This window comes from Erpetoichthys calabaricus, chromosome 2 (assembly GCF_900747795.2).
Source record: "Erpetoichthys calabaricus chromosome 2, fErpCal1.3, whole genome shotgun sequence".
In the NCBI taxonomy this organism is placed as follows: Eukaryota; Metazoa; Chordata; class Cladistia; order Polypteriformes; family Polypteridae; genus Erpetoichthys; species Erpetoichthys calabaricus.
The window spans coordinates 229,973,607-229,987,966 of record NC_041395.2 but is presented as its reverse complement, the minus strand read 5'-3'; the positions used below and the strand labels follow the sequence as shown (position 1 = coordinate 229,987,966).

The following is a 14,360-nucleotide window of genomic DNA, read 5'->3' as shown; positions in this document are numbered from 1 at the left end:
TAGTAAATTCGGGAAGAAGTGTCGTGTGCAATAACTCCTTAGAGTTTGGGATACAGTTTACACCACAATGGTCTTCAGCTCGAACAGCACTTCTACCTGTAACCAGTGATATGCAGTTTTTTTTTTTATTATTATTAAAAAAAATGTTGCTGCTGTGACTACCTTGAGAACTTTACACTGCCTCTTCCATTTTATAGGTATATTCACACGCCACAGAAAAACGTAAAGTCACTGCATACAAGATTTTAATAGGGATCTTCATCAGAGCATCTTCAATTCATTACTATTATAAGCTTCATCAGAGAATATACTGGACCATCACATTGTGATGTACTGAGATGCATCCACTTAACTGAACGAGAGAAAACGAGAAAACTGCACTTCATTTACTAAATTATTCACACATCTAGATCATGACCTGTGATCCCCCAGCCCCGCCCCACTATTTTTTCAAGTAGTTTTATTTTATTGGCATTGTGAACTTCAGATATATGACTTCAGCAAATCAGTTGTACTTTGTAATGACCCACCTTGTTACTAAATATACTTTTTAAAGAGTTAAAGTATTTGCTTTTAAAAATACTTTAAAAAATACAATTCAATGCATGATTTACTCAAGCACATCATTGAATCTAAATGTAATTCATTTACTTTCCATCACTGCTTTCCACCACACATGGTTACATGTCAGTACAAAGAAGCAGTAATTCATTTGTTTTACTATGTTAGTAGAAGTAGTGTTTTCTATATTTTCTCTTTAATAATAGTTCTGTTATATTCTTAGTTTTAAGGAATACTCCACACTAAAATGATCATTTTTGTTATCAGTTAGTGTGGTGTTTATAGTGAATGCAGGGAATATCAGTTACTCTCATATTTTAACGGAAAGCATAGATCACAAACCTCCATATTCAATGGGATTCAGTGGCTTGCCAGCACAAAATATCAAAACATCTATAAAAAAGAAGAAAAAAAATCTCAAATTTCTCCAGGTGCATCTCCAAAATATCAGGTATCTCATCTTACACTTAAATCATTCCAAATACATTTATTTTGGCTATTGTTAAAATGAGCCACTTCCAGAAAATGCTGTCATAAAAAAAAAAGAGGAAAGTACTTTTGAATTGAAGATCTACTCCCTCCTGCTGCCCTGTAAAAGCTCATTAATTGATTAATATGGTACTTCATGTGATTATCAACATTAAAGAGTGGTCTTACAGTGGTATACAATTACTAAAATCATAAAGAACAGTGAGTGAATAAATAATCAGATGGAAATGTACCTAATTTTAGCTTTTCCAGGGTGCTTCAACAAGCAGGGTTCAATTTACAGAAGCAGTTTAACAAACTGCCAGTGAAAAACCCAGAAGTACCGTAGTGGCTTGCTAACCACCAACAACTTAATGCGTTCTACACAGTCATCTGTTCTTTATTAATAAATGTCTGTGCTTGTGTTAGTTATTCCAAATTATGTAAAGTATTTAAAATGTGACATTCAAAGCAATGTAAGGAACTGTAGCACAAGGTCTGATACTAAGACAGTATCTCAGGATGATACCAGAGTTTCTGTGACTTAATCTTAAAATCTGTAATCGCACTGGGAACAGGATTTACAGTCGGTGTCCTAGACAGTGAGGTGACATTGGCCTCAGAATGACTACTTTCTCATATCCATGGATTCAGTCTAGTTCAGCACAGTACTACACCTCACATATTTCCATTGATTTACAGTGTCAAAAATACTCTTGCGTAGATCCTTCTTGTTAGAGTTACATACAAGCACCAGCCTCCATTATCCAGATTGTTAGGGTATCATTGTCTTAAACCATACAGAACTGCTTTTTCCACCTTTTAATCCTATAGCATTTGGATTCCTCAACAGCCCTTTTCAGATAGCATCACATCAAACACCACAGCTTAATGATCGCGGCCTTTTAAAAAGTACATTAGATTACTTGCTCATCATTTTATTTTGCTCAAGTTAAGAATAATCTGGCTTCTGTAGTACAATGGGAAGATTATCCCCTCTTGTTATTTGTTAATGGAAGTTTATTTTTCAGAGATAATCACATTTATTATTAACTTGTTCCTCATTTTGCCATGGTCTATTACTTTTTCTAGCAATCTGTGATCATGCTTAGTTACTACAAGACCTCCTGACACTTTTTTTTTAATTGTACCTCCTTCCATTCTTGCTCTCACATGTTCTTTGAGGAAGCAGTTTTAATGTATCGTCTTAGAGTACTAACATGCATTGCCACCATTGGTTCTGTACGCCCACTTTCATAGAAAGTGGCATTTATTGTCAATAATAAGTCCAGATATTAAAAGATGCAATTCCACATTAATTGGCTGATAAAAGAATGCAGACTGAATACTTGAAATAAAATAAATTTAGCAAACTTTTAAGTTTTACTTTAAACTTGAATGTCTCTTATTGCACTCTAACTAATTCTCAGTGGGTGACATATCATTTGTGGATTGTGTGTTTCTAGTTGCACATGAAATGTTTTGATTAAGTTATTCTACACATTTTCAAGTAACGCTAGTGATGATTTCAGAGCTCCATCAGTGCTTTCTTCCCCAGTTAAAATTTTGTATTGTCAATTGTTGTTTTGGGGTTTGATAGATACACAAAATTTGATGGATTGATTAGAACTATACAAACAAATTTACAATATTTTGACTATAACACTTCACTGATTAGAAAGTGAGTGTGTAGTGTACCCTATGCAGTGTTTGATTTGCTTGAAAAAAAAGTTGTTTTTCTCTCCTTAGATTAATGTGACTACTGTGAGGGAAAGTTTGCCTAATGGAGATTTTTCAATAATGACAGAAATGTTAAAGAAGTTCCTCAACTTCATGTACCTTACAGTAAGTTATTTTTACAAATTTTCTATTTTTCATGTTCAAAAATGCCTGCTTTTGATTATGATCTAAATTAATTTTTCATGATAAAAAAAACTAGCATCTTAAGAAAAATTACACTTTGTTGTTAATGGAACTTTATTAAGTTATGACTAAGTCTCAATAGCAAATGTAGAAAATTTATTTGTAGGTCTTAAAGCACTAGTATAAAAGTATAAAGTAGTATAAAGCATCTAACTAATCATTTACCCAGAACAACAGGTTATAAATTACTTGAGTTTCTAGTCTGCCTATGTTTATGTAATTATTTTTGCTTTTGCAAAACTGGTAGTGATGTAGTCTCTTCACATGTCAGTTGTAACTGTTTTGATCAGCAGGTATTTTTATAAATGCACATCCTATTCTGTCAGCGTGCAAGAAATTATGAATGTAAATGTTATGAGAATGGCCATTCAGCCCAACATTTCAATTTTAATTAAGAGTTAAAAATACTACCAAAGTTAGAAAGTCCCAAAAGTCATGAGTACATTGCAATACTTAGTATCTTCCAAGTACATAATGTTTTCTGTGCAAAGAAATGCTTTCAAATATGTGAAAAATGTGCCCTTATTCATATTACATGTGTGCGTTCTTATTCTGATTGCAAAAATCACTTTTAGGTGATTCTAATTCTCATATTGTTAAGTACTTCCTAATTGTCAACTCTTAATCTTAGCTTGATCTGAAAAAACAGTTGCAGTGACAAATTCCAAGAGTAGCTTCCACACACGCCAGATCTTTGTGATGATGCATGCACGCACGCACTGGCATCTCAGGTCAGGTTGGGGAGTATGCACTGGTACAGGTCCTTGCCACACCCACCACACGATAAAACGGCTCGGGATCCTGTTTGGCCACCCCTCAGGCAGACGCACGGTCCAGCCTGACCCACTGGAAATGACCATCTATCGGCCACAGCCAGGTGTTATGTAGGTGACCCCTTGGCCTGGTTCAGCCGTTTGGGCCCTCAACAATGATGATCCTGGAGGTCGCATCACCCTTGGGGGAATCATGCCACATGGCCGTAGTGCTGTAACTGATGCTCCCTCAAAAAGCAGGTAAAGTGCATTATTTGGAACTCCGTCAACAACCACTCGTTCAACACAAAGTCAAACCGAAGGAGTCCAGTCTTCGTCTTGGGTCACTGGATAGCGTTCATGTTTTGCAACCATATAGCAAGACAAGAAGCACCAGGACTCTAAAGACTTGGACCTTCGTCCTTTTGCAGAGATATCGGGAGCACCACACAACCTTTCCAGCGATCTCATGTGATGAAGACCATGGAGCGGCTGCTCCTTCACCACCTGAGGCCACAGGTCCGCCACGCCCTCGTCCCTTTGCAGTTCGCATACCAGGAAAAGGTGGGAGCGGAGGATACCATCATCTACATGCTACACCAATCCCTCTCCCACTTGGACAGAGGCAGTGGTGCTGTAAGAATTATGTTTCTGGACTTCGCTAGCGCCTTCAACACCATCCAACCTCTGCTCCTTAGGGTCAAGCTGACAGATATGGGAGTAGATTCATACCTGGTGGCATGGATCGTGGACTATCTTAAAGACAGGCCTCAGTATATGTGTCTCAGGAACTGCAGGTCTGACATTGTGGTCAGCAACACAGGAGCGCCGCAGGGGACTGTACTTTCTCCGGTCTTGTTCAGCCTATATACATCGGACTTCCAGTACAACTCAGAGTCCTGCCACGTGCAAAAGTTCGCTGACGACACTGCTATCGTGGGCTGCATCAGGAGTGGGCAGGAAGAGGAGTACAGGAATCTAATCAAGGACTTTGTTAAATGGTGCAACTCAAACCACCTACAACTGAACACCAGCAAAACCAAAGAGCTGGTGGTGGATTTTAGGAGGCACAGGCCCCTCATGGACCCTGTGATCATCAGAGGTGACTGTGTGCAGAGGGTGTAGACCTATAAATCCCTGGGAGTGCAGCTGGATGATAAGTTGGACTGGACTGCCAATACTGATGCTCTGTGCAAGAGAGGACAGAGCCGGCTATACTTCCTTAGAAGGCTGGTGTCCTTCAACATCTGCAATAAGATGCTGCAGATGTTCTACCAGACGGCTGTGGCGAGCGCCCTCTTCTATGTGGTGGTGTGCTGGGCAGGCAGCATAAAGAAGAGGGACGCCTCACGCCTGGACAAACTGGTGAGGAAGGCAGGCTCTATTGTAGGCATGGAGCTGAACAGTTTGACATCTGGCAGAGTGACGGGCACTGAGCAGGCTCCTGTCAATCATGGAGAATCCACTGCATCCTCTAAACAGTGTCATCTCCAGACAGAGGAGCAGCTTCAGCGATAGACTGCTGTCACTGCCCTGCTCCACTGACAGACTGAGGAGATCGTTCCTCCCCCACACTATGCGACTCTTCATTTCCACCCGAGGTGGAGGAGGGGGGGGGTTAGACATTAACATTATACAAAGATATTGTCTGTCTGTATACCTGCATTGTTATCACTCTTTAATATTGTCTTTATCAGTATGCTGCTGCTGCTGGAGTATGTGAATTTCCCCTTGGGATTAATAAAGTATCTGTCTATCTATCATGACCTCCCATGCTCCCCCAATCCATCTAGTGACTTCGTAGGAAGAGTCACCAGAGACATGTCGCTGCCAAGGTAAGCAAGCCCCTCAACAAGGTTGACATTCTCTCTGCAGATACACACCACCGATGGCTGTACCTAAGAGGTCATTAAAGGCCTTGGTCTTGGTTTTTATAAAGGACATTCGCAAGCCCTGACACTCAAGACTCCTTGCTCATTCAAGCAGTGAACAGAGTAGAAGCATGAACACACCCTTGACAAACCCCAGAATCAACTGGGAAAAATACAGAGGTCCTGTCTCCACTCTGCATGGCGCACACAGTACTAGTGAGCAGGCCAGTCATGATATCCAGCAACTTTGAGGAGTTCCCCTGAGGATGGGCCCACAGGGCAGCTCGATCAGCTGAGTTGAGCACTTTACACAAATCGACAAAGGCTGGAAAGAAACTCTGTGGATATTCGCATTTGCACTTGATGAGATCCCTCAGTGACAGGATGTGGTCATTGGTGGGTGAGCAAGTGATCCTATTGAGGATGACCCTAGCAAGGATTTTACCTGGCACCGACAGTATTGTTATCTCCCTGTAGTTGCCACAATCCAGGCGATCACACTTCCCTTTCCAGTCAGGGACGACAAGTCCCATTTTCTAGTCAGTTGGGATGACTCAAATAGAAGCAAAGATTGCTTGCAATACAGAAGGGGACAGCCTTACCATCAGCTGGTTCACCACCTGCGTAATCTCATTGAGATTGGGTGGTTCACAACTAATTGGAGGATCAGCCTCAAGAACTGTGGACCCTCAGATGTCCCAACATCCTAGCCGGTGGGTCATCTTTAAACAGCTGCTGAAAGTAGCCAGCCCAGTGGGTCACAACTGCAGCATCATCCATAAGGACTGTTCCATCAACTGCCTTGACTGCGACTCTCCAAGGCACAGATTGAGATGTGCATAATGCTTTGATTCCCATTTAAGCAGGACGTTGGTCACTAGACCATAGGTGGTGTGTCACTTGCTCACAGAATCCTCTAACAAACGCCTCCTTACCTGCCCTCAGAGCCCTTGCAGCCATCCTTCTTAGGTCCCAGTACAGACCGGAGTTGCCATCAAGCTGTGAGCTATGACTCCTCTCGGTAATATCCAGGGTGCCCAGTGAGATGAAACACCTACTCGTTGGTCCACTGGAAACAACAACATAGCCCACAGCAACATTCAGGGTCTTATCACGGAAGGTCTCCCACATCACATTACGATCAGCAGTTGCTCTAAACTCTGCAAGTTCCTCACACAAGCTGCGTGCAAACTCATTAGAAACGGCCTGATCTTGGATTCCAGCCTCATTCTCCTAGTAGGTGGTAGCCTACTGGACCTAAGCTCGATCTTCATAGTAGCAACAAGAAATCTGTGGTCAGAATTCACAAACTGGGTAGTTCTATAGGAGCCTCCAGCATCTGCCTGCAAGGATGTCATCAGTCTCCTTCACTCTATCACCAGTATTGGAGTACCAAGTCCAATGATGTGGCTCAGGGCACTGGAACCTGGAGCCAGCAATTTGCAGCCTCTGACCTTTTGCAAAGTCAAGAAACATGGAGGTACTTTCACCATGGTCTCCAGACCCATACCGACAAAGTCCTCATAGCCGGCCTTGTCGCCCATGACCAGAGAAGTATCACCTCTCACGCACCCATCAACCACCGAGTAAAGTTGAAAATAAAATGTCTCCCTTACTGAGACATCACTCACCATGGTTGGAGCATACACTTGGACAACAGACAAAGCACCCAGTGAGTGCCTTAATTTGAGTGTCATAATAAGCGCATTGAAAGGAGCAACATCGGACAGCAGTGGAAGAAGCCTGTAACTGCCGACCCCTTACCCAGACCTGCCACTACACTACCAAGACTATAACTTGGAATACCTGAGGTTTCTTGCTCTAATAACAAGCTGTACTCCGTACAAGATGTCTTATTTTCCTGACACAATGAAATAACCAGAGACAGTAAACGGATATGTCAAATTAAACAGATATATTGTAAAATGAAAGACAGGCAAACATTCAATAATAAATAAATATGTATATGGGTGCGCAAATTACCACTTATCCCCAAAACACCAGTGACTAATTTATATATATATATATATAGATATATATATATATATATATATATATATATATATATATATATATATATATATATATAAACACAAATATTTACAATAAACCCTCCCTTGCCCCCAAACAATTAACAAAAGCACACACAACACAAATACAAACATAGATCTGAAAAACACGGCAGTTGAAAATGTGGTGAAAAAATGTGTCCCAAAATAAAGTCCGTCGGTATAGAATCTGGTTGTGGTATTATTGTGCTTCCTGCCGACAGCAAAATGACCTCACCATAAATGTCCTGGCAATGGTTGGAATGATGTCAGTCCCGGAGTTTCTCTGCTCTGGCTGTCGTGATGAATGATCGGTAGATGAAAAAGCAGGCAGTGGAATAAAGCAATGAATAGCAGTGATGAGTTTGTAGATGGATGGATAAATTGTCTCCTTTTCCTCTCTCTCTCCTGTCGTTTCTCGCTGGATGTAACTGGTGTGTAAACAGGTTATTTCAGTCTTTGGGCTGCGGTCTCTCTCCATGATCCTTCCCCTGTTCACTTACATGGACAACATTCACTGACGCACACATAACAGTAAACGGGACGATGAAAACAAAACACACACATAGAATATACTATTACTATGTAGCCCCGCTACAAGATGATCTGCCATAGCAACAGCTGTTCCCTTAGTATGACCACAATCAGACTAATAAAAGGTGTACCCCCCTACAGAGATCTAGCTAGTTCCAGGTCTGCGCACCTCAGAGAGTGCCGCCACTGAAATGCTGTTTACAAAACTCCTCCAACAGCAGAGGAAGATGATCATGCCGGAGAGACAAGACGTTCCACAAGCCCATCCGGATGGGCCGCATCAAATTGGGACCAGAGTGCTGCCTCGCATCGGGCGACGCCTCAGTGCCACACCAGTTCCAATCCACAACAGGCATTGACCCCAATGGCTCTCCCAATAGTTTTGACTCTTAAGGGAATGAGGCTCCCAAGGGTCCCCCCCATCCCCTTCATAGTGCGAGCAGCCTTACTACAGGCGGATGCAGCAGAACTACTCCCACACAGAACAGAAAGGAGTCCTGTCTGCCGTTTCGGAGCTGCATGAAGTTTTTACAGTGAGTGGAGTGCCAATCTTCCAGTCAACCCCCAAGATTTCCCTGCAACTGGGTCAGAATGCCAATGCTTACTCCTGTATGTTGCTGAAGAGCGTACAATGGGTTAATGGGCATGTGTGAAAGCTACTCTTAAAATTTGTCTCTGCAACATTTTTTCAGATTAACCTAAGTAAGATTAAGAGTTGACAATAAGGAAGTATTTAATATTATGAGAATTAGTGGTGAGGGAAAGGCACCTAAAAGTGATTTTTTTTCAACTGGAATAAGCACACACATGTAATATGAATAAGGGCACATTTTTCACATATTTGAAAGCATTTCTTTATCAGAAAACATTATCTACTTGGAAGATACTAAGCATTGTAAGCATCAAGTCTGGACCTTGGAGCTATGGAGGAACGTTACTTGGTCTGTTAAGTCATGCTTTCTTTCAGATCATGTGAACGGCCAGGTGTGTGCACATCATTTACTTAGGGAAGTGATGGCAGCAGGATGCACTATTGGAAGAAGCCTAGCTTGTGGAGATGGTGTGATGCACTTGGCAATGTTCTGCTGAGAAGCGTTGAGTCCTGGCATTTGTGTTGATGTTACCTTGATACATATACTACCCACCTAAAGATTGCTGTAGACCACATTGCAACCCTTTATTGAAATGGTATTCCCTGATGCCAGCTGCCTTTTTCAGCAGGATAATGTATCCCATCACACAGAAAAAAAAAGAATGATTTGAAGAGCATGACAAAAGAATGCAAAGTGTTGACTTGGCTTCCAGAATCCCCAGATCTCAAGGCGATAAAGCATCTGTGGGATGTGCTGGAAAAACAAGTCTGATCTATGGAGGCCTCACCTCTCAACTTGCAGGACTTTAAGGATTTCCTGCTAACGTACTGGTACCAGATACCCCTGGACACCTTTAGAGGTCTTCTGGAGTCCATGCCTTGATAGGATAGAGCTATCTTGGTGACACAAGGGGCAGGTGGTTTTAATGTTGGAGCAGATCTGTATATACAGTGCATCCGGAAAGTATTCACAGCGAATCACTTTTTCCACATTTTATGTTACAGCCTTATTCCAAAATGGATTAAATTAATTTTTTTCCCTTAGAATTCTACACACAACACCCCATAATGACAACATGAAAAAAGTTTACTTGAGGTTTTTGCAAATTTATTAAAAATAAAAAACTGAGGAATCACATGTACATAAGTATTCACAGCCTTTGCTCAATACTTTGTCGATGCACCTTTGGCAGCAATTACAGTCTTAAGTCTTTTTGAATATGATGCCATAAGCTTGGCACACCTATCCTTGACCAGTTTCGCCCATTCTTCTTTGCAGCGGTGCCTGGTTTCCTCCAAACGTGACGCCTGGCATTCACACCAAAGAGTTCAATCTTTGTCTCATCAGACCAGAGAATTTTCCTTCTCATGGTCTGAGAGTCCTTCAGGTGCCTTTTGTCAAATTCCAGGCGAGCTGCCATGTGCCTTTTACTAAGGAGTGGCTTCTGTCTGGCCACTCTACCATACAGGTCTGATTGGTGGATTGCTGAAGAGATGGTTTTCCTTCTGGAAGGTTCTCCTCTCTCCACAGAGGACCTCTGGAACTCTGACAGAGTGACCATCGGGTTCTTGGTCACCTCCCTGACTAAGGCCCTTCTCCCCCGATCGCTCAGTTTAGATGGCCAGACAGATCTAGGAAGAGTCCTAGTGGTTTCGAACTTCTTCCACTTACGGATGATGGAGGCCACTGTGCTCATTGGGACCTTCAAAGCAGCAGAAATTTTTCTGTAACCTTCCCCAGATTTGTGCCTCAAGACAATCCTGTCTCGGAGGTCTACAGACAATTCCTTTGACTTCATGCTTGGTTTGTGCTCAGACATGAACTGTCAACTGTGGGACCTTACATAGACAGGTGTGTGCCTTTCCAAATCATGTCCAATCAACTGAATTCACCACAGGTGGACTCCAGTTAAGCTGCAGAAACATCTCAAGGATGATCAGGGGAAACAGGATGCACCTGAGCTCAGTTTTGAGCTTCATGGCAAAGGCTGTGAATACTTATGTACATGTGCTTTCTCAATTTTTTTAATTTTAATAAATTTGCAAAATCCTCAAGTAAACTTTTTTCACGTTGTCATTATGGGGTGTTGTATGTAGAATTCTGAGGGAAAAAATGAATATAATCCATTTTGGAATAAGGCTGTAACATAACAAAATGTGGAAAAAGTGTTGCGCTGTGAATACCTTCTGGATGCACTGTATATCTTGTTTGAGAATTCTGTATTTTTCTTAATTCAAACATTGCTCAACAAAGACGTATCAAAACATTGTATCATGCTCATGAACATAAAACCAAGGAACATATCATTTTGATATCTTAGGTTTCATGATAGAATCATTTACTTTTATCACTGTGCCACACCTTTAGTCATTTGGTTAAGTTGCATGTGGCTGACATGGGTTTTAGGGTAATCAAATGGACATTTATGCCCATTCTTCTTAGTTAAAATGAGCAGGCTCCCTCCCATTAGTGCTAACTTTTATTATCTACCCCTGTTGCATCACGTCTGTCAAGCTATATGGTATATACTTATTTTTAAATATACTGTATATTCATTTTCATTTCATAATGGTACTTATGTCAAGGTAATTTTTCAACAGAAGCAAAATGTATTAAAATTATTTTCTTGCTTTGGTAAGATTTTTTGTTTTATTCTTTTTCTGCAGTGTGCTGTTGGAACAACAGGACAGAAGTCGATCTCTCGAGTGATTGATTATTTGGAACACTGTTAAAGAGAACTTAGACTTTTTTTGGATTATGCAGAAGTTGATTTTCTTGATACAGAAGCGCAATGAGGAGCCAGGCCAGTATACACAGAGACAAGATCATCTGCATCACATTTGCATCACAGAACACACCATTTTGTGCAGATTTGGCACTCTGGTGGTCTTAGTTGTATTTAGTTGTTGTTTTTGTTTTGTTTCTTTCCCCCTTCTTCCGTTTGGCAAGTACAATGGTCTGCAATTAAGAGAAACCTGTCTAATAAGACTTAAATTTCAGCATTATCAATTGCAGCAGTGTTTGTCAAAATCATCAGAAACTGTCAGTGGTCTATAAATGATTAGTGTCTGCATTTCTTTTACATTTAGAGCATCTTGAATCAGTTGTTTTGTTCACTTTTTGTATTTCCTAAACCTCTACAGAAACAACACATGTTAACATGTTAATTGAATTAGTATTTTCAAAAGGTTGTAATTTGCATCTTCCCATTGCTGCACAGAATGAGTTTGAACTGGACTTTTTAAAATTAAATATTTGCTGAAAAATGTGATATTGAAAGGTGTTAACCGAAGTGGGTATACCAAATAGAATATAGAAGCTGATTGTGTTGAGAGACAAATAGCTTCTTGAAATGTTACTCTACATATGTGTGTTTTAATTTTCACTTAAGTGCCTGACTACCCCTTGTTTTTATATTTTTTTTTATGGTACCTTGCAGTTAGTCAAGGACACAAAAAGTTTGCCATAGTTAATAGGCTGAAAGAAAAAGATGCAGCCAAATTGTACCAAAGCCATTCATTCTGGATTGTATTTTTCTTCCCCAAGAATAGGACTGATCTAATTATCTTTGTATATGTTTCAGATTGCAGGTCAATTATGCAACTAGTAATTTAAGATAAATATTGAAATTTGAAGGTTACAATAAACTGATTTTTTTTTTTAAATGAGTAAAATGTCAGAGGCATCATACTGTGATTTGGATAAATCAGGGTTCAGCCTTGCTAGTGTTATGGTTTGATTTATGAACACAACCCTGAGGAAGAGTAGTCTTGGTAGTTAATTTGTCCACTTTATAGCAATAAAACTTGAGGGTTTTCATTATGTTAATCTTTCAATAAAAAATTAAAGAAAAATACTGAAAAATATTTTAATTGTTTAGGGATCAAATATATTGTCGGTCTTTTATTTTGTAGCGCCCAGAGTAAAACTAAATGTAATGTAAATGTCTTTTAAAATTTTGCAGTGGTCTCTGGAATGCAGACTGTTGTATGATCCGTTAAACAAGAGGTTTTTCCAGACTCTTCTAGATTAAGCCCGTTTCTTTCCTTTTATTGATAGCAGCACGGTTGTTCTTTATCCTGCAATGTGTTTATCAACTAGAGTGAAACAAAAAAAAAAGTTTTTAGATCTACAAATTAAAGCACTTGAATCAGGAATATTTATTATGGCTTAATTAGATCACAGAAACACACATTTGTCATTTTTTATTCAGCTTTATCCAGTTTCATTTACAGTAGTACATTTGATTCCCAGTTTTAGATATTACAACTTGATATTGCACTGTTTTAATCTGTTATGCAATATCACCCATAAAGTTTGTGATTCCATTTATTACCCTGAAGCTAGTACATTAAATTTAACAAATTGGTTTACTTATGCTTGCATTTCCATTGAAAAACATCAAGTCATTTTTTATTGGTTTAAATAGAAATTAAAGTTCTTAGTGTGTTTGTTTACTATGTATTGTAAAGCTGGGTCCAGAATTGATTAAGTCAAGAGCTGGTCAAGTCAGCTGTTAAATCATGGGTCTAAGCAAATAGGATTGTAGAGATTATGTAACAGAATTATTTTAATTTTCTATTTTATTGACCTATGCCATTATGAGTGGTCATGGACTGGATTTGTGTGTGTGTGTGATTTTTTTTTTTTCCTTTCCTCCTCTCCTTTCCCTCCTTTTCCTCATTTTTGGAGGAGAAGGGTCAGGATAGCGGGTTTACTAATATACGTGGCGCAAGGGGAGATATGGCTTTTGTGGATTTTGCTTACCCAACCCTCACCCGCACCCCCACAAAATAATTCCTGTACAATTTAAACCTGCATTGTTTCACCAATGCAGAAATATAAATAATTATTGTTCAAGGTTTTTGTGACTTTTACATGCTGGTTCTAAATAGAAATCTTTGTAAGCTTTTAAGCCTCTTGTATTCAATCTGTGCGAACATGCTTGAGAGAAAAAAATCTTGCAGCCAAGATCAGTTCATAATTTTGTTTGTTGTAAAATTGAAATGAATCCTTGACTGCAGTGTATACAGGGGGCTTGAATATGAATGACTTATTAAAAAATAAATACATGTAAATAGTTCTGTAAATATTGACTATTGGAAATTAGAATCGTAGACTACTTTTCTGAATCCAATCCTATTTTTATTTTATACAGTATTTCTCAGTTGTGCTCTTTGAAGTTTTAAAAAAAAAAAAAAAAAAACCCTCAGCTGCAGGAAAAATCCAAGTTTGTACCAGTTTCAGAAAATGTCTTTGGTTACTTGTAAATAATTTTAACTCAAATAAAATTGCTACTTTCAGTACATGAGCTGTTTCAAAGTCATTTATTGTTTTATCTCTATACATATGATCTGTAGGTTAAAGTATCTCAAACCCAGCCAAATTATTTTGAACATAAGGTAAAGCCACCTGTCTTGAAAGTCTGTTTTGAAATGTTCGCTATTAAATTGGAGTACACAGTTTGTGTTGCTTTTGCCATTTTTGTGCCCAATATATCACCCAAAGAGGGGAAGGATATGCATCATATAAATACAGTATACAGTACTGAAAAATGGGAATGCTATGAAATAGTGCCTTTAGTAGTTTTTATCCAATTCTAAGAAAATG

At 39.5% G+C, this 14,360-nt stretch overlaps 1 protein-coding gene across 1 annotated transcript in view; it reads left to right on the top strand.

Moving 5' to 3' along the window:
- waplb (WAPL cohesin release factor b) overlaps positions 1-14,058 on the top strand; it is a 266,382-nt gene extending 252,324 nt beyond the window's left edge. The window contains exons 19-20 of the mRNA XM_051922842.1: positions 2,779-2,874; positions 11,417-14,058. Coding sequence (XP_051778802.1) covers positions 2,779-2,874; positions 11,417-11,482 — 162 coding nt within the window. The 3' untranslated portion in view covers positions 11,483-14,058. The remainder of the gene's footprint in view (positions 1-2,778; positions 2,875-11,416) is intronic.
- Positions 14,059-14,360: the final 302 nt, after the last annotated feature.